Source organism: Neomonachus schauinslandi, chromosome 12 (assembly GCF_002201575.2).
Source record: "Neomonachus schauinslandi chromosome 12, ASM220157v2, whole genome shotgun sequence".
Lineage (NCBI taxonomy): Eukaryota > Metazoa > Chordata > Mammalia > Carnivora > Phocidae > Neomonachus > Neomonachus schauinslandi.
This window is the reverse complement of record NC_058414.1, coordinates 4,058,481-4,083,427: the sequence shown is the minus strand read 5'-3', so window position 1 is coordinate 4,083,427 and position 24,947 is coordinate 4,058,481. Positions and strand designations below refer to the sequence as shown.

At 39.6% G+C, this 24,947-nt stretch overlaps 1 protein-coding gene across 1 annotated transcript in view; it reads left to right on the top strand.

Annotated features, from left to right (window-relative positions):
* LOC110592672 (zona pellucida binding protein) overlaps positions 1–24,947 on the top strand; it is a 95,416-nt gene that overhangs the window by 18,305 nt on the left and 52,164 nt on the right. The window contains exons 4-6 of the mRNA XM_044920209.1: positions 3,172–3,174; positions 3,387–3,536; positions 24,558–24,776. Of these exons, the coding sequence (XP_044776144.1) occupies positions 3,172–3,174; positions 3,387–3,536; positions 24,558–24,776 (372 nt within the window). The remainder of the gene's footprint in view (positions 1–3,171; positions 3,175–3,386; positions 3,537–24,557; positions 24,777–24,947) is intronic.

Sequence of the window (24,947 nt, the reverse complement as noted above, 5' to 3'; positions counted from 1 at the left end):
GTGGTACCAAGTTTCCACAGTGCCCCAGGTGACTATTTTTGTTCCTTCTCTCCCTCTAGATTAAAGCATTGTTCCTTACCAGAAAGTGGGGGAAAGGGGTGTGGGTAGACTTTTGAAAGGGTTGCTGGGGCCCCTCCTCTAGCCAGAACCCAATGGGAGTCTTGCTCAAGATTCCCCTCACCTCCCATTTGATCGCTCAGTTGTTGCTGAAGGTAGGGCCTGTAAGAGGGTGTAACACCCCCGCCTTCTCCCACCCTAGTATCTGTGGTCCTCAGAAGCCTCACATGTTCACACTGGTTGACACTTGGCTTTTAGCAATTCACTGCAAACTCTTAGCTGAGTCTTCTTAAATGCTTGGGTCCTCGTTCTATTTATAGGTCACTGTCCCCAGATTTCAGGTTTGTTGGTTGCCTTCCCACCGTGATCTTTTGATAGGCTCAAGTAAAGTTGTTAATTGACGGTTTGTCTTTTTCCTTATTGTAATAGTGGGATTGATGTTCTCATAGTCAACCTCCATATCTGAGCAGAAACCAAAAGTGTAAGCCTATTTTTAAAAATAGTAAGTTGTAGTGAAATTGTACTTAAATTTTACCGTGTAATTTTAGAGCTCTAAGACATGGACTTCTGGCAATCCAGTCCAACTCTGAATTCTTAGATGATCAAGCTAAGTTGTAGAGAAAGAAGTACTAATTCAATTATTCATTGACTATCTGCTGTTGTATGAGTTGTTATAGTAATATCCCTCGGCATCATGAAATTTCCATTCAAACTTAGTTACTTAAAAGTCATTTTTTAAGTGGTGTTATAGAATGGCTTTTTCTCTTGGCTGTGAAATCCTCTGGGTATCTTTTCAAGTGTGCCACTTTTAATTTTTTTAAAATAAGAAACTGAGAGGGTGTTTTATTATGTATCATATGCTACTTGCTTTTCTGGCCATCCTAATATTTAGCATTGTAGTAGGCATTCAAATATGTATTAATGCACTTATTAATTGATACTTCTGGATTGGGAAAATTTCATTACAAATTATTGCCAAGAATGCATAGCCTCATTGACAACATGGTATTTAAAATCTGTGGGCACTTTTTTTTTTCTTTATACTTTGAGAAGAATGGGTATGAACTCTTCATTATTTTTTAAGTTTTTATTTAAGTTCCAGTTAACATACAGTGTAGTATTAGTTTCAGGTGTACCATTTAGTGATTCAACACTTCCGTACAACACCCAGTGCTCATCACAAGTGCACTAATCGCTCACCCATTTCATCCATCTCCCCACCTACCTCCCCTCTGGTGACCGTCAGTTTGTTCTGTAGAGTTAAGAATCTTTCTTGGTTTGCCTCTCTCTCTCTCTTTTCCCTTTTCCCTATACTCATTTGTTTCTTAAATTCCACGTATGAGTGAAATCGTATGGCATATCTCTTCTTTTCTATTATTTTTTTTAAAAGATTTTATTTATTTATTAGAGAGAGAGACAGTGAGAGAGGGAACACAAGCAGGGGGAGTGGCAGAGGGAGAAGCAGGCTTCCCGTGGAGCAGGGAGTCTTAATGCGGGGCTCGATCCCAGGACCCTGGGATCATGACCTGAGTCGAAGGCAGACGCTTAATGACTGAGCTACCCAGGCGCCCCGGCATATCTCTTCTTTGACTGACTTATATGGACACCTTTTACCGTATTTACTATCAAGTGTTTGTCTCTGCTGAAATACATAGCAAACATTTGAAAACTTGTTGATCTGTTTTAGAAAAGAGACATGTTATGATAAATATGTAATCTTTCATCAAAAAATATTCATGAAGAAATAGGGATTGCAGTATAAACATAGTCCCAATTTATAACCCTTTTTTCAGCTTCATCCAGGATATGGAAATGGGAATTCTTTTTTTTTTTTTTTTTTTTTTTTAAGATCTTCATTTTTTCGACAGAGAGAGACACAGCGAGAGAGGGAACACAAACGGGGAGTGGGACGGGGAGAAGCAGGCTTCCCACGGAGCAGGGAGCCCGATGTGGGGCTCTATCCCAGGACCCAGGGATCATGACCTGAGCCGAAGGCAAATGCTTAATGGCTGAGCCACCCAGGCGCCCCAGAAATGGGAATTCTTAAGGCATAATACTCTATGTAAAATCCTTGAGGGAGAATATATCCATCTATCTCTTTCTCCTTCAGTATCTGAAGTAGAGCTTGGCATGTACTAGAAACCCAGCACATTTTTATTGAACAAATTAATAATGAAAATTTCCTCACTAAGAACATTCATCTTTTGTCTTATTTTGAGGAAATAAATTTATTCAAAATATATCTCAACTTGAAATTTATAATAAGTTATTTACTTAAAGTAGAAAGGATAAGCATTTGCTAGGATAATGCTTTCCATCCTAATGAATGCCATGTTAAATTATTGTGTGAGTTTTAAACAATGATTTTCAAATGCAAAACTGGTTATGAACTTTCAGAATGACAACTTGAATTGCTTAAGGATTTGTATCTTTTTCAAGTACTTTAACAGTTGTTGTATTTATCACAGGAAAACAATCCTGGGAGGTAATGCTATCGTGTATTATGGTTCTTTGTTTCACAAATGAAAGAACTGGACTTCAGAAGGATTAAGGGATTACCCGAGGTTTACACAGTTCATGAGAAAGAAAGGCATATCTAAAACCCATGTCTGAAGCCTGGACACCACACTCTTTCCCATTACATAGCATAGCTTTCTCCCAGTGTGACACTGAAGTAGTGAAACACTTGGAAGTCAAAAGGGCTCTTACATCCGGTCCTAACTCTCAACCTGCAACTCTGTGCTTGTGTGACTTTGGACAGGTCCGGTGATCTGATCTTCTGTTTTCTTTCTTGAGCACTCCTTAAGGTTGTAACCCAGCGTTTGCCTGCTATCATGTGTAATGACTAGAAGTACCTAGCTGTTAGTATCTTGGGTTAGCCTTTTTTCTGGGTGCATTCCTCCCTTTCTCATGTAGTTTGTAGTTTGTAAGCTTACGGAAGGCAGGAAGGCATAGCTTATCCATAAAATACATATATACATAATTACTTCATAGCGTATGCAGATATCTACTGTTTTCATACATCTATGAATATCTGATAGTGCCCACGTCAATGCAAGGAGATCAGGAGTGCATTAAGTACATGTAATTGTTAGTCTCTTACTGCTTAGGCAGTTGGTGAACTCTGGTTAGTAAAAATCAGACATTAAGAAGGTCATCCTGGTACCTGCTGTCAACAGTTGATGCAATGACTGGTTATGCCTCCAACTCCTTTCAGTGATTCTGTAGGTAAATTTGGTGGTTTGACTCTGTTTAGAAAATACTTTGTCATTTTATCTCAGTGTCATGTCATTTAAGCAACTAAATACTGTATCTTATTCCTTTATTAGAGAACAGCACTGCACAAGTAACATCCACAGGAAGCCTTATATTCCAGAACTTTGAGGAGGGCATGAGTGGAGTGTACACATGTTTCCTGGAGTATAAACCAACTGTGGAAGAAATTGTTAAAAATCTTGAACTAAAATATGTTATATATGGTAAGAAGTACATTTAGTTGTATTTTAACATTTCTTGATGTTTTCAAATATTTTAGTATCTTTATGTTTGTCATAAAGGCACTTTGTCATTTTTAGTCTTCTAATTAAAGAAAAATTCCTGCTTGCCTGCGTTTTACAAAGTACCCTGTAAAGTGTTAGTGGTGAGGGCAGGTCTTGTTTTTTCAAGGGAAAGTTGACAGGAACACATAGTTTTAAGCTGATGAATGAAAATGGGGGTTATGGAAATCGTGTTTTCAAATTATTACAATATTACAGCCTGTACTGCTTTTAAATTCTGAGTTTCATGCTTGATGGCATGCTGCCCACCCCCCAGACAGGAGCATGAAATGCCACTGTAAAATCCTTTTCTAAAAGCAATTTGATCTCTGGAAGTTTGAGATTGGGAGACCTGGGTGGATAATGGAGTGGCCAGGAGAACAGCCTGAGCAAAGGTGGCTTGTAAGTTCCCTCTCACCGGGGCGGCCCACGTGTGGCAGAGAGGGTAGCAGCCCTCCCCCGTGCACCTGTCTGATCTCCAGCACCTGTGAATGTGCTGTCTCACAATGGCAGAAGGGACTCTGCCCATATCAAGAAGGTAGGGATCTGGGGGCGGAGCAAGATGGCAGAGGAGTAGGAGACCTGGATTTCGTCTCCTCTCAGGAATTCAGCTGGATAGGGATCAGACCATTCTGAACACCTACAAACTCAACAGGAGATCGAAGAAAAGAAGAGCAACAACTCTCTCATCAGAAAAGCGACCACTTTCTGGAAGGTACGACGTGCGGAGAAGTGAATCCGAGGCGATATTCGGGAGGCTAGATGGCGGGGGAGGGACCTCCGTCGGCCGCTTCTGGCAAGTGATAGAGCCGCGGAGCACAAAATCAGAACTTTTAAAAGTCTGCTCCACTGAGGGACGTCACTCTGGTGGCTAAGCGGGGGGTGGAACCCTCCGGGACAGTGTGGTCTTAGGACCCTCGGGGTCACAGAAAGACCGGGGGTGCCTGAGTGTGGCAGAGCTCCCAGATAACGGAGCAGGGAAGCCGGCTGCAGAGGCGGAGCCCAGGCGCGGGCTCTCAGCTCGGGGTTGCCATAAACTGTGATCCGTGGCCCAGTCGGGCCCTGCTCCTCCAGCAGGGACCCAACAAGCGGCAGATCAGGGGAGACTCCCCTTCCTCCCCCGGGAGGAGCCGCGTGGGAGTGCACCGCGGGGATCTGCTGGGTTTGGAGACTCCACCCGGGGTCAGGTGCCAGAGATAGAAACGCGCGGTCACAGGCCGGGTGAGCACGGAGTGCGGCTGGAGACCGGGGAGACGGGAGTGACTGACGGCTTTTCTCGGGGGGCTCACTGAGGAGCGGGGCCCCGAGTTCTCGGCTCCTCCACGGCGGAGATTGGGAGGCCACCGTTTTCACTCTCCGATTCCAAAGCTGTACGGAAAGCTTGCAGGGAACAAAAGCTCCTGAGAGCAAACCCAAGCAGATTACGTAGCCTGGACAAGGCAAGGGTGGGGCAATTCCGCCTCCGGAAAAGACATTTGGAAACCACGGCAACAGGCCCCTCCCCAGAAGATCAGCGAGAACAGCCAGCCAAGACCAAGTTTACCGATCAATGAGAACGGCAGAACTCCAGCGCTAGGGGACTACTGCACATAGAATTCATGGCTTTTTTACCATGATTCTTTAGTCTTTCAAAGTTAATTTTTTTTAACTGCCTTTTTTTTTTGAATTTTTCTTTTTCCCTTTTTCAACCAACATCTTATCAATCCCTTTTTTAAAAAAAAATTTTTGTTTTTCATTTTTAGAGTCCTATTCTATCCCTTCATAGTAGTTACCCGTATTTTTGGCATATATATATAAGTTGTTCTCTCTTTAAAATTTTGAGATAGTTTCTTCTAACAGATTAAAATATACCCTAAATCTCTAGTATATGGTTTTTTCTACTCCCCTGCCTGATCACATTCTCTCCCTTTTTTTTTTCTTTTTTCTTTTTTTAATCCTCTTCTTTCTTTTTTCAAACAACTTCTTATCAATTCCTTTTATAAAATTTTTTAAAATTTCCATCTTTACAGTCATATTCCATCCCTTCATCATATCAACCCTTAGTTTTGTACATATATAAGTTTTTCTTTCTTTAAAATTTTGGGAGGCACTTTCTTCTAAAAGACCAAAATACACCCCAAATCTAGGGTGTGGCACTGATCTATATACCAGCCTGCTCATATTTGATCACATTCTGGTTTTTTTTGTTGTTGTTCTGTTTTGTTTGTTTTTGTTTGTTTTTATCTTTATCTTTTTTTTTTTCTTTTTCTTTTTCCTCTTTTTCCATTTCTTTTCCCACTGCTTCAGGTCTTTTCTGATTTGTTTAGAGTATATTTTCTGGGGACGTTGTTACTCTGCTAGCATTTTGTTCTCTCATTAATCTATTCTCCTCTGCACAAAATGACAAGACAGAAAAAAATCACCTCAACAAAAAGAACAAGAGGTAGGACCGACTGCCAGGGACCTACTCAATACGGACATTAGTACGATGTCAGATCTAGAGTTCAGAATCATCACTTTAAAGATACTAGGTGGGCTTGAAAAAAATATGGAAGTTATTAGAGAAACCCTTTCTGGAGAAGTAAAAGAACTAAAATCTAACCAAGTAGAAATCAAAAAGGCTATTAATGAAGTGCAATCAAAAATGGGGGCGCTAACTGCTAGGATAAATGAGGCAGAAGAGAGAATCAGTAACATAGAAGACCAAATGATGGAAAATAAAGCTGAGAAAAAGAGAGATAAACAACTACTGGATCACGAGGGCAGAATTCGAGAGATAGGCGATACCATAAGACGTAACAACATTAGAATAATTGGGATCCCAGAAGAAGAAGAAAGAGAGAGAGGGGCAGAAGGTATAACAGAGCAAATTATAGCCGAGAACTTCCCTAATTTGGGGAAGGAAACAGGCATCAAAATCCAGGAAGCACAGAGAACCCCTCTCAAAATCAATAAAAATAGGTCAACACCCGGAAATCTAATAGTAAAACTTACGAGTCTCATAGACAAAGAGAAAATCCTGAAAGCAGCTCGGGAGAAGAGATCTGTAACCTACAAGGGTAGAAACATTAGATTGGCAACAGACCTATCCACAGAGACCTGGCAGGCCAGAAAGGACTGGCAGGATATATTCAGAGCACTAAATGAGAAAAATATGCAGCCAAGAATACTCTATCCAGCTAGGCTGTCATTGAAAATTGAAGGAGAGATAAAAAGCTTCCAGGACAAACAAAAACTAAAGGAATTTGCAAACACAAAACCAGCCCTACAGGAAATCTTGAAAGGGGTCCTCTAAGCAGAGAGAGCCTAAAAGCAACATAGACCAGAAAGGAACACAGACAATATACGGTAACAGTCACCTTACAGGCAATACAATGGCACTAAATTCCTATCTTTCAATAGTTACCCTAAATGTAAATGGGCTCAATGCCCCAATCAAAAGACAGAGGCTATCAGACTGGATTAAAAAACAAGACCCATCGATATGCTGTCTGCAAGAGACTCATTTTAGACCCAAAGACACCCCCAGATTGAAAGTGAGGGGGTGGAAAACCATTTCCCATGCTAATGGGCACCAAAAGAAAGCTGGGGTGGCAATCCTTATATCAGACAAATTAGATTTTAAACCAAAGACTGTAATAAGACATGAGGAAGGACATTATATCCTACTTAAAGCATCTATCCAACAAGAAGATCTAACAATTGTACATATCTATGCCCCTAACATGGGAGCAGCCAATTATATAAGGCAATTAATAACAAAAGCAAAGAAACACATCGACAACAATACAATAATAGTGGGAGACTTTAACACCCCCCTCACTGAAATGGACAGATCGTCTAAGCAAAAGATCAACAAGGAAATAAAGACCTTAAATGACACACTGGACCAAATGGACTTCACAGACATATTCAGAACATTCCATCCCAAAGCAACGGAATACACATTCTTCTCTAGTGCCCATGGAACATTCTCCAGAATAGATCACATCCTAGGTCATAAATCAGGTCTCAACCGGTACCAAAAGATTGGGATCATTCCCTGCCTATTTTCAGACCACAATGCTTTGAAACTAGAACTCAATCACAAGAGGAAAGTCGGAAAGAACTCAAATACATGGAGGCTAAAGAGCATCCTACTGAAGAATGAATGGGTCAACCAGGAAATTAAAGAAGAATTAAAATCCATGGAAACCGATGAAAATGAAAACACAACTATTCCAAATCTTTGGGATGCAGCAAAGGCAGTCCTAAGAAGAAAGTATATAGCAATACAAGCCTTTCTCAAGAAACAAGAAAGGTCTCAAGTACACAACCTAACCCTACACCTAAAGGAGCTGGAGAAAGAACAGCAAATAAAGCCTAAACCCAGCAGAAGAAGAGAAATAATCAAAATCAGAGCAGAAATCAATGAAATAGAAACCAAAAGAACAGTAGAACAGATCAACGAAACCAGGAGCTGGTTCTTTGAAAGAATTAACAAGATGGATAAACCCCTGGCCAGACTTATCAAAAAGAAAAGAGAAAGGACCCAAATCAACAAAATCATGAATGAAAGAGGAGATATCACAACCAACACCAAAGAAATACAAACAATTATAAGAACATATTATGAGCAACTCTGTGCCAGCAAATTAGATAACCTGGAAGAAATGGATGCATTCCTAGAGATGTATCAACTACCAAAACTGAACCAGGAAGAAATAGAAAACCTGACCAGACCTATAACCACTAAGGAGATTGAAGCAGTCATCAAAAATCTCCCAACAAACAAAAGCCCAGGGCCAGATGGCTTCCCAGGGGAATTCTACCAAACATTTCAAGAAGAATTAATACCTATTCTTCTGAAACTGTTCCAAAAAACAGAAATGGAAGGAAAACTTCCAAACTCATTTTATGAGGCCAGCATTACCTGGATCCCAAAACCAGACAAAGACCCCATCAAAAAGGAGAATTACAGACCAATATCCCTGATGACCATGGATGCAAAAATTCTCACCAAAATACTAGCCAATAGGATCCAACAGTCCATTAAAAGGATTATTCACCACGACCAAGTGGGCTTTATCCCTGGGCTGCAAGGTTGGTTCAACATCCGCAAATCAATCAACGTGATACATTAACAAAAGAAAGAACAAGAACCATATGATCCTCTCAATAGATGCAGAAAAAGCTTTTGACAAAGTACAGCATCCTTTCTTGATCAAAACTCTTCAGAGTATTCGCATAGAGGGTATATACCTCAATATCATAAAAGCCATCTATGAAAAACCTACAGCAAATATCATTCTCAATGGGGAAAAACTGAGAGCTTTCCCCCTAAGGTCAGGAATGCGGCAGGGATGTCCATTATCACCACTGCTATTCAACATAATATTGGAAGTCCTAGCCACAGCAATCAGACAACAAAAAGAAATCAAAGGCATCCAAATCGGCAAAGAAGAAGTCAAACTCTCACTCTTTGCAGATGACATGATACTTTATGTGGAAAACCCGAAAGACTCCACCCCAAAACTGCTAGAACTCATACAGGAATTCAGTAAAGTGGCAGGATATAAAATCAATGCACAGAAGTCAGTGGCATTCCTATACACCAACAACAAGACAGAAGAAAGAGAAATTAAGGAGTCGATCCCATTTACACTCTCACCCAAAACCATAAGATACCTAGGAATAAATCTAACCAAAGAGACAAAGGATCTGTACTCAGAAAACTATAAAATACTCATGAAAGAAATTGAGGAAGACACAAAGAAATGGAAAAACGTTCCATGCTCATGGATTGGAAGAACAAATATTGTGAAGATGTCGATGCTACCCAGAGCAATCTACACATTCAATGTAATCCCCATCAAAATACCATCCACTTGGGTGCCTGGGTGGCTCAGTTGGTTAAGCGACTGCCTTCGGCTCAGGTCATGATCCTGGAGTCCCGGGATCGAGTCCCGCATCGGGCTCCCTGCTCGGCAGGGAGTCTGCTTCTCCCTCTGACCCTCCCCCCTCTCATGTGCTCTCTCTCATTCTCTCTCTCTCAAATAAATAAATAAAATCTTAAAAAAAAAAATACCATCCACTTTTTTCAAAGAAATGGAACAAATAATCGTAAAATTTGTATGGAACCAGAAAAGACCCCGCATAGCCAGAGGAATGTTGAAAAAGAAAAGCAAAGCCGGCGGCATCAGAATTCCGGACTTCCAGCTCTATTACAAAGCTGTCATCATCAAGACAGTATGGTACTGACACAAAAACAGACACATAGATCAATGGAACAGAATAGAGAGCCCAGAAATGGACCCTCAGCTCTATGGTCAACTCATCTTTGACAAAGCAGGAAAGAATGTCCAATGGAACAAAGACAGTCTCTTCAACAAATGGTGTTGGGAGAATTGGATAGCCACATGCAGAAGAATGAAACTGGACCATTTCCTTACACCACACACAAAAATAGACTCCAAATGGTTGAAAGACCTCAATGTGAGACAGGAGTCCATCAAAATCCTAGAGGAGAACACAGGCAGCAACCTCTTCGACCTCAGCCGAAGCAACTTACTCCTAGAAACATCGCCAAAGGCAAGGGAAGCAAGGGCAAAAATGAACTATTGGGACTTCATCAAGATAAAAAGCTTTTGTAAAGCAAAGGAGACAGTCAACAAAACCAAAAGACAACCGACAGAATGGGAGAAGATATTTGCAAATGACATATCAGATAAAGGGCTAGTATCCAAAATCTATAAAGAACTCATGAAACTCAACACCCAAAGAACAAAGAATCCAATCAAGAAATGGGCAGAAGACATGAACAGACATTTTCCCAAAGAAGACATCCAAATGGCCAACAGACACATGAAAAAGTGCTCACTATCGCTCGGCATCAGGGAAATCCAAATCAAAACCTCAATGAGGTACCACCTCATACCAGTCAGAATGGCTAAAATTAACAAGTCAAGAAACGACAGATGTTGGCGGGGATGCGGAGAAAGGGGAACCCTCCTACACTGTTGGTGGGAATGCAAGCTGGTGCAGCCACTCTGGAAAACAGTATGGAGGTTCCTCAAAAAGTTGAAAATAGAGCTACCATATGATCCAGCAATTGCACTACTGGGTATTTACCCCAAAGATACAAAAGTAGGGATCCAAAAGGGTACGTGCACCCCGATGTTGATAGCAGCAATGTCCACAATAGCCAAACTGTGGAAAGAGCCAAGATGTCCATCGACAGATGAATGGATAAAGAAGAAGTGGTATATATATACAATGGAATATCATGCATCCATCAAAAGGAATGAGATCTTGCCATTTGCAACGACGTGGATGGAACTGGAGGGTATTATGTTGAGCGAAATAAGTCAAACAGAGAAAGACATGTATCATATGATCTCACTGATATGAGGAATTCTTAATTGCAGGAAACAAACTGAGGGTTGCTGAAGTGGGGGGGTGGGGTGGGAGGGATGGGGTGACTGGGTGATAGACACTGGGGAGGGTATGTGCTCTAGTAAGCATTGTGAATTCTGCAAGACTGTTGAATCTCAGATCTGTACCTCTGAAACAAGTAATGCAATATATGTTAAGGAAAAAAAAAAAGAAGAAGGTAGCGGGAGGGGAAGAATTAAGCGGGGGAAATCGGAGGGGTAGACGAACCATGAGAGACGATGGACTCTGAAAAACAAACTGAGGGTTCTAGAGGGGAGGGGCGTGGGAGGATGGGTTAGCCTGGTGGTGGGTTTTGAGGAGGGTACATTCTGCATGGAGCACTGGGTGTTATGCACAAACAATGAATCATGGAACACTTCATCTAAAACTAATGATGTAATGTATGGGGATTAACCTAAGAATAAAAAAAATTAAAAAAAGAAAAAGAAGGTAGGGATCTCGACAAGAGGAGAGTATCCTAAGGAAGCGGAGTAGGCCCAGGGTAATCATAGGGTCCTTATAAGAGGAGGCGCAAGGGTCAGCGGCAGATAAAGGACACGTCATGGTGGAAGGAGAGGTCTCAGGGGTTTTCTTTGAGGATGGAGGAGGGGCCATAAAGCCAGGGAGTACAGGAGCCCTCTAGAATCTGAAGATGGCAGACATGGAGCTTCCCCTGGAGCTTCCAGAAGGAACGCTCCCTGATTCTAGCCTTGTAAGATTCACTTTGGACTTCTGATTTCCAAAATGGCAGGATGATAAATTTGTGCCATTTTACGCCACTACATTGGTGATGATTTGTTACGGTAGCAGTAGGAAACTAATGTACCATCCTTGTCACAGCTGACTTACAGAACAAATGGCAGAATTATTAGTGGTTTTCTGATAATTTTTGGTCACTGAAAAAACAATATCCCATATATCCAAAGACATAATTTTTTTTTTTTTAAAGATTTTATTTATTTGACAGAGAGAGACACAGCGAGAGAGGGAACACAAGCAGGGGGAGTGGGAGAAGCAGGCTTCCCACTGAGCAGGGAACCCGATGCGGGGCTCGATCCCAGGACCCTGGGATCATGACCTGAGCCGAAGGCAGACGCTTAAGCGACTGAGCCACCCAGGCGCCCCAAGACATAATTTTTTTTATGAGAAATTATATTAACTCTATTCTTAGGCAAAAATTTGTTTAAACTTCTGAATCGGTCACACTTCACTTTTGTTCAGCAGTTTTCTCCATCTTGTTATTTCGTGGGTCTTGTCTGTAGCGAATATAATCTCTGATGGGGGTGTATTCACATAAGCTGACAATTGTAGCAGTGCCTAAAATGAATGCTAGTCTATAATAACGATGAGCATAGCTAATCTGTGTTTTTACATGTAATTCTGATAACCATGAAACGCACCTAGTGCTTCTGCAAGGCATAGTCAGAAGTGCTTTATTTGTATTCACTTTATTTAATCCCCACAACAGACTGTGTAGTACATACTGCTGTGTTCTGTGTACAAACACTGAGGCGCAGGGGGGTTAAGTGACTCGGTCAGGGCCACGGTGTGAGAATGCGGGCAGACTCAGATGTGAATCTAGCAATTCTGATTCCGGACTTGGTGTTCTTACTTTAAAGTTAACTTATGTTACAAAGGCACAAAAGCCAATCAGATCCCTTTTTATCTTTTTAAATATAAGTTCTTTAGTATATACATTTGGTATATAAATGGCATTTTTATTTTTATTTTTTTAGTATAGCTGACACACACAATGTTACATTAGTTTCAGCTGTACAACATAGTGATTCAACAACTTTAAACTTTATGCTATGCTCACCACAAGATACACACGTATTTTTGTATCATGGAAATTAAATTGTTAGTATTTCTGTAAGAAGAATTCTGTAAGGTAGAATCTTCTACAGAATATTCAGTGTTATTTTTGATAGATTCTGCCAGTTTACCTACAAAGAGTGGACCAATTTATATCCCTGCCATACTATATGAAAACATCTTTTATAAGGTATTTTTTCTGTTGGTTTCTGTTTGGCTTGTGCTGAGCAAGCTTCCCTGAATTAGAAGAACTGAATTCACTTATAATTACATTACATTTTTATATATGAACTGTTTAAAATTTTAGAAAGTATCAAAAATAACATAACACCCAGAATTACTATCAGATTTAAATATGGCAAGATCATGGATGTGTGGTGACTCATTCCTTTAATATGCCCATCCTTAATTAGTAAATTTGAGCATTTAAAAGTATTTTTGTTACCTAGTAGATTACATTGCCTTTTCAGTTTTGATGCCATTTTCCTTTCGGGTGGTTTGTCTTTTTCTCAGTAATTTATAGGGTCTTACCAGTCTGCATACCAAACCTTTCTTTATCATATTGCAGTAGCTTCTGCCTCTCTCACTATGATGTTGTTTATACTCCAGAAGTTTCAAGTATTGTTGTTAAATTGCGATTTACCACCTTTTTTTTGAGTTGTGATTTTTTTCAGTTTAATTTTTTTATGAGATCTTTCCTTAATACCTAGAAAAAAAAGTTGCATATATTTATTTGGTTGGCCTGGGTTTTTTTATTTTTTTATTTTATTTCTTTATTAAAAGATTTTATTTATTATTTTATTTATTTATTATTTATTTATTTATATAAATAAAGGGGCAGAGAGAGAGAGAGAAAGAATCTCAAGCAGACTCAGAGCTGAGCATGGAGCCTGACGTGGGGCTCGATCTCATGACCCTGAGATCTTCAATGTGTGAGGCGTTAAATCACGGTCACGTTAAATGAGATCGTGACCTGAGCCAAAATCAAGAGTCAGACACTTAACCGACTGAGCCACCCATGGCCTGTGTTTTTTTAATTAAACTTTTTATTTCAAGGTAATTGTAGATTCATGTATAGTTGCAAAATATAATCCAGAGATCCCATGTATACTTTACTCAGCTTCCCCCCATAGTGACATCTTGTGAACATAGAGTACATAATCAGGCCAAGATACTAAGTTTATATAGTACACCAATCTTAATCAGATTCCTCCAATTTTATAGTACTCCTTTGTGTGTGTGTGTGTGTGTATTTAATTCTCTTAAGGTTTGTCACAGGTGTGTTCTCCTGTATCCACTGCTGCAGTTAAGATGGGTATTGAGGGGCGCCTGGGTGGCTCAGTTGGTTAAGCGACTGCCTTTGGCTCAGGTCATGATCCTGGAGTCCTGGGATCGAGTCCCACATCGGGCTCCCTGCTCAGCAGGGAGTCTGCTTCTCCCTCTGACCCTCCCCCCTCTCATGCTCTCTCTATCTCATTCTCTCTCTCAAATCAATAAATAAAATTAAAAAAAAAAAGATGGGTATTGACGAGGGCACGTACTGAATTGCTCAAGCACTGGGTGTTACACACAAACAATGAATCATGGAACACTGCATCAAAAACTAGTGATGTAATGTATGGGGATTAACATAATAATAAAAAAAAAAAGATACATAGCAACACCAGCAACAGAAGTATACTTGGGTTGTCTTTTTTTTCCTTTTTTAAAGGTTTTACTTATTTATTTGAGAGACAGAGAGAGTGAGCAGGAGAGAGAGAGAGCACAAGCCGGGGTGGAGGGGCAGAGGGGGAGGGAGGAGCAGACTCCCCACTGAGCGGGGAGCCTGATGCGGGGCTCCATCCCAGCACCCTGGAATCATGATCTGAGCCAAAGGCAGATGTTTAACCAACTGAGCCACCCAGGCGCCCCTGGGTTCTTTTAGACTCAACCCATTTCCCTCTTACCACCTCATCATGACTGACAACCGCATTCTTCTCCAATTCTATAACTTCATCATCCCCAAATTATTATATAAGTACAGGAACATAGTATATAATTTCATGGGATTGGCTTTTTTCATTTGACTTAATTCTCTGGAAATTCATCTACACTGTTGTGTGCATTTATCATTCATTCTCTTTATTCTGAGCTGTATTCCGCAGTATAGATGTGTCACATCTGTTTAACGCCTCACACACTGAAGAACATCTGGATTGTTTGAGGCTTGGGGCTATAACATATAAAGTTGCTATGAACCTTGTGTGTATAGTTTTTTGTGTAGATACAGGTTTTTATATCTGTGGGATAAATGTCCAAAGTGTGGTAGTTACATATTAGTTTTACAAGAAATTGGCAAGTTCTTTGCCACAGTGGCTCTGCTGGTTTACGTTCTGACCAGCAGCTTCTCTTATGTCCTCTCCGGTATTTGGTGTCATTATCTTTTAACGTAACCATTTTAATGGGTGTGAAGTGATATTTCATTGTGGTTTTCATTAGTGTTTATCTAATGTCTATGGACGTTGAACATAATTTATGAGCATATCTACCATCTGTACACCCTCTTTGGTGAAATGTCTGTTGATATCTTTTGCCCATTTTCTAATTGGTTTGTTTGATATGTTACTATTGTTTTGAGTTTTTTTTTCAAAAATACATATTTCTATATTCTTTTGTAGGCTTTGTTATTTGCAAATATTCTCTTCTAGTCTATATCTTTTCAGTGTCTTAATGAGAGTTTTTTTTCCAAAGGGAGGGGATCCAGAATATATTTTTTTAATTTTTAATTTTTTAACCTCTTGATCCCCTCATCTATTTTTTCTACCCTTCACTACCTGCCTGTGGCAACCACCAATTTGTTCTCTGTATCTGTGAGCTTTTCTTTCCTTTCTTTTTTTAAAGATTATACATATAAGAGAAATTATACAGTATTTGTCTTTCTCTGATTTATTTCACTTGGTATAATGCCTTCAAAGTCCATCCATGTTGCCACATTTATGCACACATGTGCACATACACTCAAATCCCAAGATTTCATTAGCCATTCAACCGTCAGTGGACACGGTTTCCTTATCTTGGCTGTTGTAAGTAGTGCAGCATTGAACACGGGGGTGCAGATATCTTTTTGCATTAGTGCTTTTATGGGGGATAAATCCAGAAGTGGAATTGCTGGGTCATATGGTATTTCAATTTTCATTTCTTGAAGAACTTCCATACTGTTTTCTGCAGCGGCTGCCCCAGTTTGCATGCCCGCCAGCAGTACATGAAGGTTCCCTTTCTCCACATCCTCACCAACACATGTTGTTTCTGTCTTTGATACTAGCCATTCTTTTTTTTTTTTTTTTAAAGATTTTATTTATTTATTTGACAGAGGGAGAGAGCAAGAGCAGGAACACAAGCAGGGGGGTGGGAGAGGGAGAAGCAGGCTTCCTGCCGAGCAGGGAGCCCGATGTGGGACTCGATCCCAGGACCCTGGGATCATGACCTGAGCCGAAGGCAGATGCTTAACAACTGAGCCACCCAGGCGCCCAATACTAGCCATTCTAACAGGTGTGAGGTGGTATCTCAAAATTGTGGTTTTGATTTGCATTTCCCAGATACTGATGTTGAATATTTTTTTTCATGTACCTGTTGGCCAGCTGTGTTTCTTTGGAAAAATGTTTACATAAATCTTATGCACATTTTTAATTGGATTGTTTGTGTTTTTTGCTGTTGAGTTGTCTCAGGTCTTCATATATTTTGGTTATTAACTGCTTACCAGATACATGATTTGCAAAAGTTTTCTTCTATTAGTAAGTTACCTTTTTTTATTTTGTTGATTGTTTCCTTTGTTGTGCAGAAGCTTTTTAGTTTCATGTAGTCCCACTTGTTTATTTTTACTTTTGTTGCTTTTATTCTTGGTGTCAGATTAGAAAAATTGCGAAGGAGCTTGTCACCTATATTTTCTTCTAGGAGTTTTATGGTTTCAGGTCTTACATTCAGTTCTTTAATCTATTTTGAGTTAATTCTTGTGTATGGTGTAAGATAGTGGTCCAGTTTCACTCTCTTCTATGGGTGGTCCAGTTTTCCCAGCACCATTTATTGAAGAGACTGTCCTTTCCATCATTGCATGTTCTTCACTCCTTTTTTGTAAATTAATTGTGTATATGTGGATTTATTTCTGGGTTCTTTAGTCTCTTCCATTTATCTGTCTCTATACCATACTTTTTTCATTACTGTAGCTTCATAATAGAGTTTGAAATCAGGGAGCATGATGCCTCCAGCTTTGTTCTTTCTCAAGATTACTTTGGCTATTTGGAGTCTTGTGGTTCCATACAAATTTTAGGATTGTTTTATTTCTGTAAAAAATGCCACTGGAATTCTGATAAGGATTTTATTGAATCAGATTGATTGGGGTAGTGTGAACATTTTAGCAATGTTAATTCTTAAAATACACATACATGGACTATCTTTCCATTTATTTGTCTTCTTCAGTTTCTCTCCTTAATGTCTTATAATTTGTAGTAGTTTTGCAGAGCCAAAGTTTTTCAATTTCATAAGGTCTGGTTTATCAAATTTGGTTATTAATCATACTTTTGGTATCAAGTCTAAGAATTCTTTGCCTAGCCATAGGCAAAGATGTTCTCCTATTTTTTCTAAAGTCTTACAGTTTTACTTTTAATGTCACACATTTTCAGTTAATTTTTCTATAAGGTATGAGGTTTTAACTTTTTATGTATGGACATGCAGTTATGCCAGCTTTATTTCTTGCAAAGTCTGTTTTTCCTTTGATGAATTGTTTTTGTACCTTTGTCAAAAACCAGTTGAGAATATTTGTGGGGGTCTATTTCTGGGTTCTCTCATTTCTTCCATTGATCAATAGGTCTGTATCTCTGCCAGTACCACACTATTAGTTAATACAGCTATCTGGAAACATTCAATACCAAGTAGAGTGATTCCTCCCACTATTCTTTTTTATGAAGATTGTTTTTATGTTTTCCGGGCCTTCCCCTTTCCATATGAATTTTAGAATAATCTTGAATATATCTACAAAATGTCCTGCTGGAATTTCTATGGGGATTACATTTACTCTATAGATAAGTTTGGGGGAAAATTGTCACCTCTACTATAGTGAGTGTTTCAATTCATGAACATGGTATACCTCCATTTAATTAGGTCTTAATTTCTTTTATCTGTTATTTCTTAATCTATTCTTATTTCTTTTATGTACATGTTAAGTACATACCTAAGTATATTACTTTGTTTTTTGAAACAATTTTGGATGGTATTAGGTTTTAAATTTTGGATTCCACATGTCTATTGTTAATACATAACTAATGATTTATTATTTGTGTCTTAATCTTATAATCTGTCATCTTGTTAGGGTTACTTAACAGTTCTAGAATCTTTTTATTTTGTAGATTCTTTGTGAGACAGTCATGTCATAAACACATAGGGACAGTTTTATTTATTCTTTTTTTTTTCAATTTGTATGCCTTGTTTTTCTTACTGTGGTGAATGGACTTCCAGTATTTTGCTGAATAAGAATGGTGAAAGCAGACATTCTTGCCTTGCTTGTAAATGTGATATTAGATGTGGTTTTTATGTAGGTGCTTTTGATTAGGTTGAGGAAGTTTCCTATTCCAAGTTTGTTAATTATGTGTGTACATATGGAACATTGTTGGATTTTGTCAAGTTTTTTTTTTTTTTTTTCCTCCATTGAGATAATTATGTGGTTTTTATTTCATAGTGTATTACATTCATTGGGTTTCAAATGTTAAACCAACGCTGAATTTCTGGGATAAATCCCACTTGGTCATGATGTATGATTCTTTCAGTACCCTGCAAGATTCAGTTTGCTAGTGTTTTGTTAAAAGTTTTCGCATCTATATTCATAAGAGATTGATCCATAGATTTCTTGTGATAAATTTTTTGTGTGGTTTTTTCTGTCAGGGTAATACTGGTCTCATAGTATGAATTGGGAAGTTTTTCTTCATCTGATTTTGGAAGAGTTAAGAATGGTTAACAATTCTTTAAATGTTTTCTAGAATTTGGCACACCTGGGTGGCACAGTTGGTTAAGTGTCCATCTCTTAGTTTCTGCTGTGAATTTCTCAAATTTCTTTTTGTTATTCTAATTTTATTCCATTGTAGTCAGAGAAAATACTTTGTATTTCAATCCTTTTAAGTTTATTGAGATTTGTAGCTTAGAATATGCAACATCTTTGAGAATGTGCTATGAGCACTTGAGAAAAAGGTATATTCTGCTTCTGTTGGGTGGAGAGTTCTGTAGATACCTGTTGGTTCTGTTTGGTTCGTCACATTACTCAAGTCTTCTATTTCTTTGTTGTTCTTCTTCCTGTTTGTTCTATTATTGTAAGCATGGCATTGACGTCTCTTAACTAATAGTGTTAAGTTGTTGATTTCTTTTTTTTATTTCTGTCAGGTTTTGTTTCATTTTGGTGCTTTGTTCTAAGGTGTGTCTGTGTTTATAATTGAGGGATTGTCTTTTTTATCTTAATAAAATGTTCCTCTTTGTAGGAATATTTTTTTTTTTCTTTTAAAGTCTATCTTGCCTGATAATTGTATAGCCACTTCTGCTTTCTTGTGGTTGCTGTATGCACAGTGTATCATTTTTCACTTTATTACTTTCAATTTATTTGTATCTTTTAATGTAGTGTGTGGCTCATGTAGACACCAAATAGTTGATACTGCTTTTTCAATCCAGTTTCAGTTTCTGCCTTTTGATTAGATAGTATCATTCATTCACATTATTTTTATATAATTAGATATACACTATTGTTTTATTTCTTGTTTCATGAATGTTCCTCTATTTTTCATTAATTCTTTTGAAGTAAATGCACATTTTCTAATGTGGCATTTTAATTTATTTAATGATTTTTCACTATATATTTTTGAGTTATTCCTTTATTGACCATTCTGATACATACCACATATATTTTAACCTATCACAGTCACCTTGACATTTATACTAACTTAATTCCGGTGAGTTATAGAAATGTTACTCTTATGTATATATATTCCTTTTTCCTGCTTTTTGTGGTATTAATATTGTACATGTTATATTTGTAAATGTTACACAACTAACAATACATAGTTATTATTTTATATAGTTTCATATAGTTTCTGAGAAGCCAGAAATAGAAAGGCGAGAGGGTGTATGTTTATAGGTTTTATCTGTCGTCTTGTTGATCATTTTTTATTTTTTTCATTTGCTCCCATGTATCAAGTTACCATCTGTAGTCATTTTTGTAGCCCCATACATGGGGACCAATGGTACCTTGTATACAGATTCTTTGATACAACTGCTTTTTAAATCTGGAAAGAGAAAAAAAGTAGAAGAAATAAGCACTTACACTGTCTTCATAATTACATAATTACCTTTACTGGAGCACTTTATTTTTTGGTGTGGATTCACATTATTGACTTAGGTCATGTTCTTTCAGTCTGAAGAACTTCTTTTAGCTGATTCATTTTTTGGCCAGATCACATCTGCTGAGCCCCTTGGTCCATTTCTCCTTTCAGTGTTTTCATTTTTCAACTGCAGTATGTCCACGTGGTTCATTTTTTATAATTCTTACTTTATAGATATTCCCTATTTGATGTGAGATTGTCATTATGCCTTCCGTCTTTAATCATAATTTCCTTTAGTTATTTTAACTTTTCTTTCTTTTTATGTGCGTGAGCCAGGGGAAGGGGCAGAGGGGGAGAGAGAGAGAATCCCAAGCCGGCTCCGTGCTCAGTGTGGAGCCTGACATGAGGCTCGATCTCATGACACTGAGATCACAACATGAGCCAAAACTGCAGATGCTCAACTAACTGAGCCACCTAGGTGCCTGTGTTAACATATTTATGATGAATGCTTTGAAATACTTATCTTTTAAATCCCATATCTGATCATTCTCACAAGTGGTTACTGTTCCCTAGCTTTTCCAGTACATGAGTCATACTTTCCTGTTTCCTTGCTTGACTCAAATTTTTTCCAGAAACTGAACTTTTTAGATAGCATAGGAACTCTGGGTAGTGACCCACACCCCTGCCCTCCCCAGGCTTGTGATAATTATTTCATGTTTATTTGCTGAGCAAGTGCCTACATCATTTCTGTGAAGTTCACTCCTCACCCACCATAACATGAAGATACCCCACGCCCACCCCCCCACCCACCCTTGTTTGTTTTAGGAAGGTGCAGCGTGGGTGTACCCACAGCAGTACAATGGATCTTTTGTTTTTAATAATGCCCTGGGCATAAATTCCTCTGAAGACTGATCCAGTTAAATTTGGGTTCCTTTGAAGGGATATTTCCCAGGTCAGTGTTTGAGATTTTTTCTGACCCCAGGATAGCTCCTCCCAGCTGACTTTTCCAGTGTTGCTCTCTGACAAACTAGGCAGGCTCTTATTCACCTATATATCCAATGAATCTATGAAAGTTTTCCCAGTTGTCTTTCACAAGACCTCTGCTGTTTTGTTTTGTTTTTTTTTAAGATTTTATTTATTTGACAGAGAGATAGAGTAGGCAGAGCGGCAGGCAGAGTGAGAGGGAGAAGCAGGCTCTCTGCAGAGCAGGAAGCCGGACGCAGGGCTTGATCCCAGGACCCCGGGATCATGACCTGAGCTGAAGGCAGACGCTTAAAGGCTGAGCCACCCAGGCGCCCCTGACCTCTGCTGTTTTTGAGACTACCCTGAGGTTCAAACTTCCCTGCACTGTATCTCAAGTGGTTTCTGTTCCTTTGAGAAAAGATTCGGAGCTCTGTGTTCTACAGCCTGCCTCCCCCCTTTGGCAAATTCTCTGACCCGCAGCCCCTGGGCTGAGGGTGGGGACAGTGGTGTGCTCCCGCTGAGTGCCACCCTGCTCTAGTTGCTTAGCGCTTGGTGGAGGGGTAGCAGTGGCATCCCTGGGACTCCTCCGTTTGCTGCTCCTGGTGTGGACCCCCTCATACCATAAACTGGGCAAGGGCTGTGAGGGTCCCAGGATTCTCAGCATTGCTGCAGCCAGTGTTGAGCCTCTGTCTCGCAAAGTGCTGATAACTGGACGAAGGGAGTCATCCCCTCTCCACCGTATCACCTGCAAGTTCACTTCAGCAACAGGTAGCTCTGGTCAGCAGGGGAAATGCTGACCTCCTGCCCCTCCTGGGAGGCTGCTGTCTGGGAGCTGGGGGAAGAGGGCGCCTTGCATTCCTGTCTGCACTAGTCTGTGGTGGAGTTTCCATCTAGCTGAGGGGAGGGAGCGGGGGAGGGAGGTCTGGCTTCAACTCCTCAGACTCTCACTGTTCTTACTGACTTTTAGTAGATTTTTGGAACAAATGCTTTTTCCCTTTTTTCTTTGCCCTAGTGTTACCCCAAACTCAGTTCCCCCCTTGGTGGGTGTGGAGCCCAAAGACACAACCGAGCCAAAGAATAGGAAAAGGGAAGGTTCTGCTTGGAATGAGTAAGGAGAACATCAGGGATCTTTCCCACAGCAGTGTCTCCTAGAACAATAAAATTGGGGAAGCTTTGGCTGAGGGTGCATCCATATTTATGACAGGGCTTGCTCAAGGGGGAATACAGGTTGGAGTTGGGCAAAAAGTCGTCTTAGGGTGGCAGAGTCCAGGTCAACGTCCCGAGGGCCAGTAGGGGTGGGCGTCATTAGGTCTCTGGCTCTGGTGGGTCCAGAGTCTGAGTGCTCAGAGGGGTTTAGATCCTACGAAGGTAACTCACGGGTGTGTGTCAGGCCAGACTTCACTTTTGAATCAGCACTGGGAGTTGGTATGGTTGTTTGTTTGCTTAACAAATTTTTTGTTTGTCCTTCCACAAAGATTATTTCTGTTATCAGAAAAGTAGTAAATAATAGTTGATGACCATTTGCTGGCTCTGGTTACTACAAGAAAATATTTAGCCTTCCCTAATTCGTACACACTTCTTCCTCCCCAACCAGGGCCTCAGCCGACAGCCCGTGGGGTGGTCGAGGATTGTGTTCCTGGCAAATGTCATTTCACCTCCTGGGTGGTGCCTCATTTCCCCTACTCTCACCCAAAAGAATGTGCTTAAATCCCTTTGCGTTCCCTGAGCAATAGTGTGCAAGTCCACAAAGTGAATGGCTTGGACTAGATCTCTCAGCTCTTTTGCAGCTTTGAAGTTTTAGCACAGATTCTTCTAAAGAGCGGTGATAGAATAAAATGCGGTGAACTGCTGTCTGCTCATAATTAATTGAGATAGTTGTCATAACTAACTAGCACTGGAAATTTTATCACTAATTTATTGTTCCTGGTATGATTAGGCTGTCTCCTGGTCTAGTACAGGCTGTTCATTCTTATAAGCTTTCCTAAGACGGCCGGGGCCTGAAATCACTTTTCTTATGCCCAGAAAGCTATGTCTTTCTTTTTCCGGGAACCCCTATCTCTTTCTGCTTACATTAGGACCATTTCCAGAGGTTATAAATGGTTGTCTTCTAAAAACAATTGACATCACTTTCATTGGGAAGTGGGCTGTACTGTTTCTCCAACTGTCATGTCATGTTACTATAATTGTTTTAATAATATTTTCAATCATCATTACTTTACGGTATATGCCATTTGTTATATAGTAGTATTTTATTTTAAAATGTTTGACAGATTTTCATTGTTGATTTTTATTTTGATGTCATTGTATCAGAGAATGTGGTTACATAATATGTATATAATTATTATGGATTTCTTACCATTTTTATATTTTCCCTATCATTTCGGTGAGATTTTAAAATGGTTAGAAAAAAATGTTCTCAGTTTCAGATATTGTAATGGAACTCAGTAAAACTGGTAGATTTATGAGAAACATACTAGTTTCTGCCTATAGTTGGTAATTACAGGACTATTGTTTATTTAGTTAGTTTTTAAAGATTTTATTTATTTATTTTTTATTTATTTTTTTATTTGTTTTTTTAAAGATTTTATTTGACAGAGAGAGACAGCAAGAGAGGGAACACAAGCAGGGGGAGTGGGAGAGGGAGAAGCAGGCTTCCCACAGAGCAGGGAGCCCGATGCAGGGCTCGATACCAGGACTCTGGGATCATGACCTGAGCCGAAGGCATACACTCAACGACTGAGCCACCCAGGCGCCCCAAAGATTTTATTTATTTATTTGACACAGAGAGGGAGAGCACAAGCAGGGGGAGCGGCAGGCAGAGGGAGAAGCAGACTCCCCGCTGAGCAGGGAGCCCGATGCAGGACTCGATCCGGGGACCCCGGGATCATGACCTGAGCCGAAGGCAGACGCTTAACTGACTGGGCCACCCAGGCACCCTGTTGTTTATTTTAAAATGAATATTTAAACTTTGAGAAATTTCATTCCTAAGTTTGAGGAAGAATATTGTATTGGTTAAGGGCACAGACTGTGTATGGGGCAGGCTTCTTGGTTAGAATCTTAGTTTTGATTTTTTTTTTTTAAAGATTTATTTATTTTTGAGAGAGGAAGAGAGAGTGAACGTGAGCAAGTAGGGGGGAAGGGCAGAGGGAGAGGGAGAGACTCAAGCAGATTCTCTGCTGATCGCAGATCCTGATAGGGGCTCAACCTCACAACCCTGAGATTGTGACCTGAGCCGAAATCAAGAGTTGGACGCTTAAGCGACTGAGCCACCCAGGCACCCAGAATCTTAGTTTTTATTCCATAGGCATTGGGCATGTGACACAATCCCTGTATCCCTCAGTTTCCGCAGGATGGATATAAGAACATTATGAACTTACTCCAAGTAATGATTTCTTTTTAGTAGTTGCAATATATTTTAATTGTTTAAATGACCACTTTTGTGTTATTCCTTAATTTTTTGCAGCTTATCGTGAGCCTCATTATTATTACCAGTTCACAGCTCGATATCATGCAGCTCCCTGCAATAGTATCTATAACATTTCTTTTGAGAAGAAACTTCTTCAGATTTTAAGCAAATTGGTTCTTGACCTTTCATGTGAAGTTTCTTTACTGAAGTCGGAATGCCATCGTGTTAAGATGCAAAGAGCTGGTTTGCAAAATGAATTGTTCTTTACATTTTCAGGTAAGTATATATAATTCTTTAAAGAGAACGAATTGAAAACAAAAAGCAAATTTTGAAGACATGTGAATTACGTGCAGCATTTTTTGAAAATAAACGTTATAGCTCTGAATATGTTTCATGTTCTCTGCTTTGACGTAGTTCTGATAGGCCCCAAAATAAAATTCTACTGAT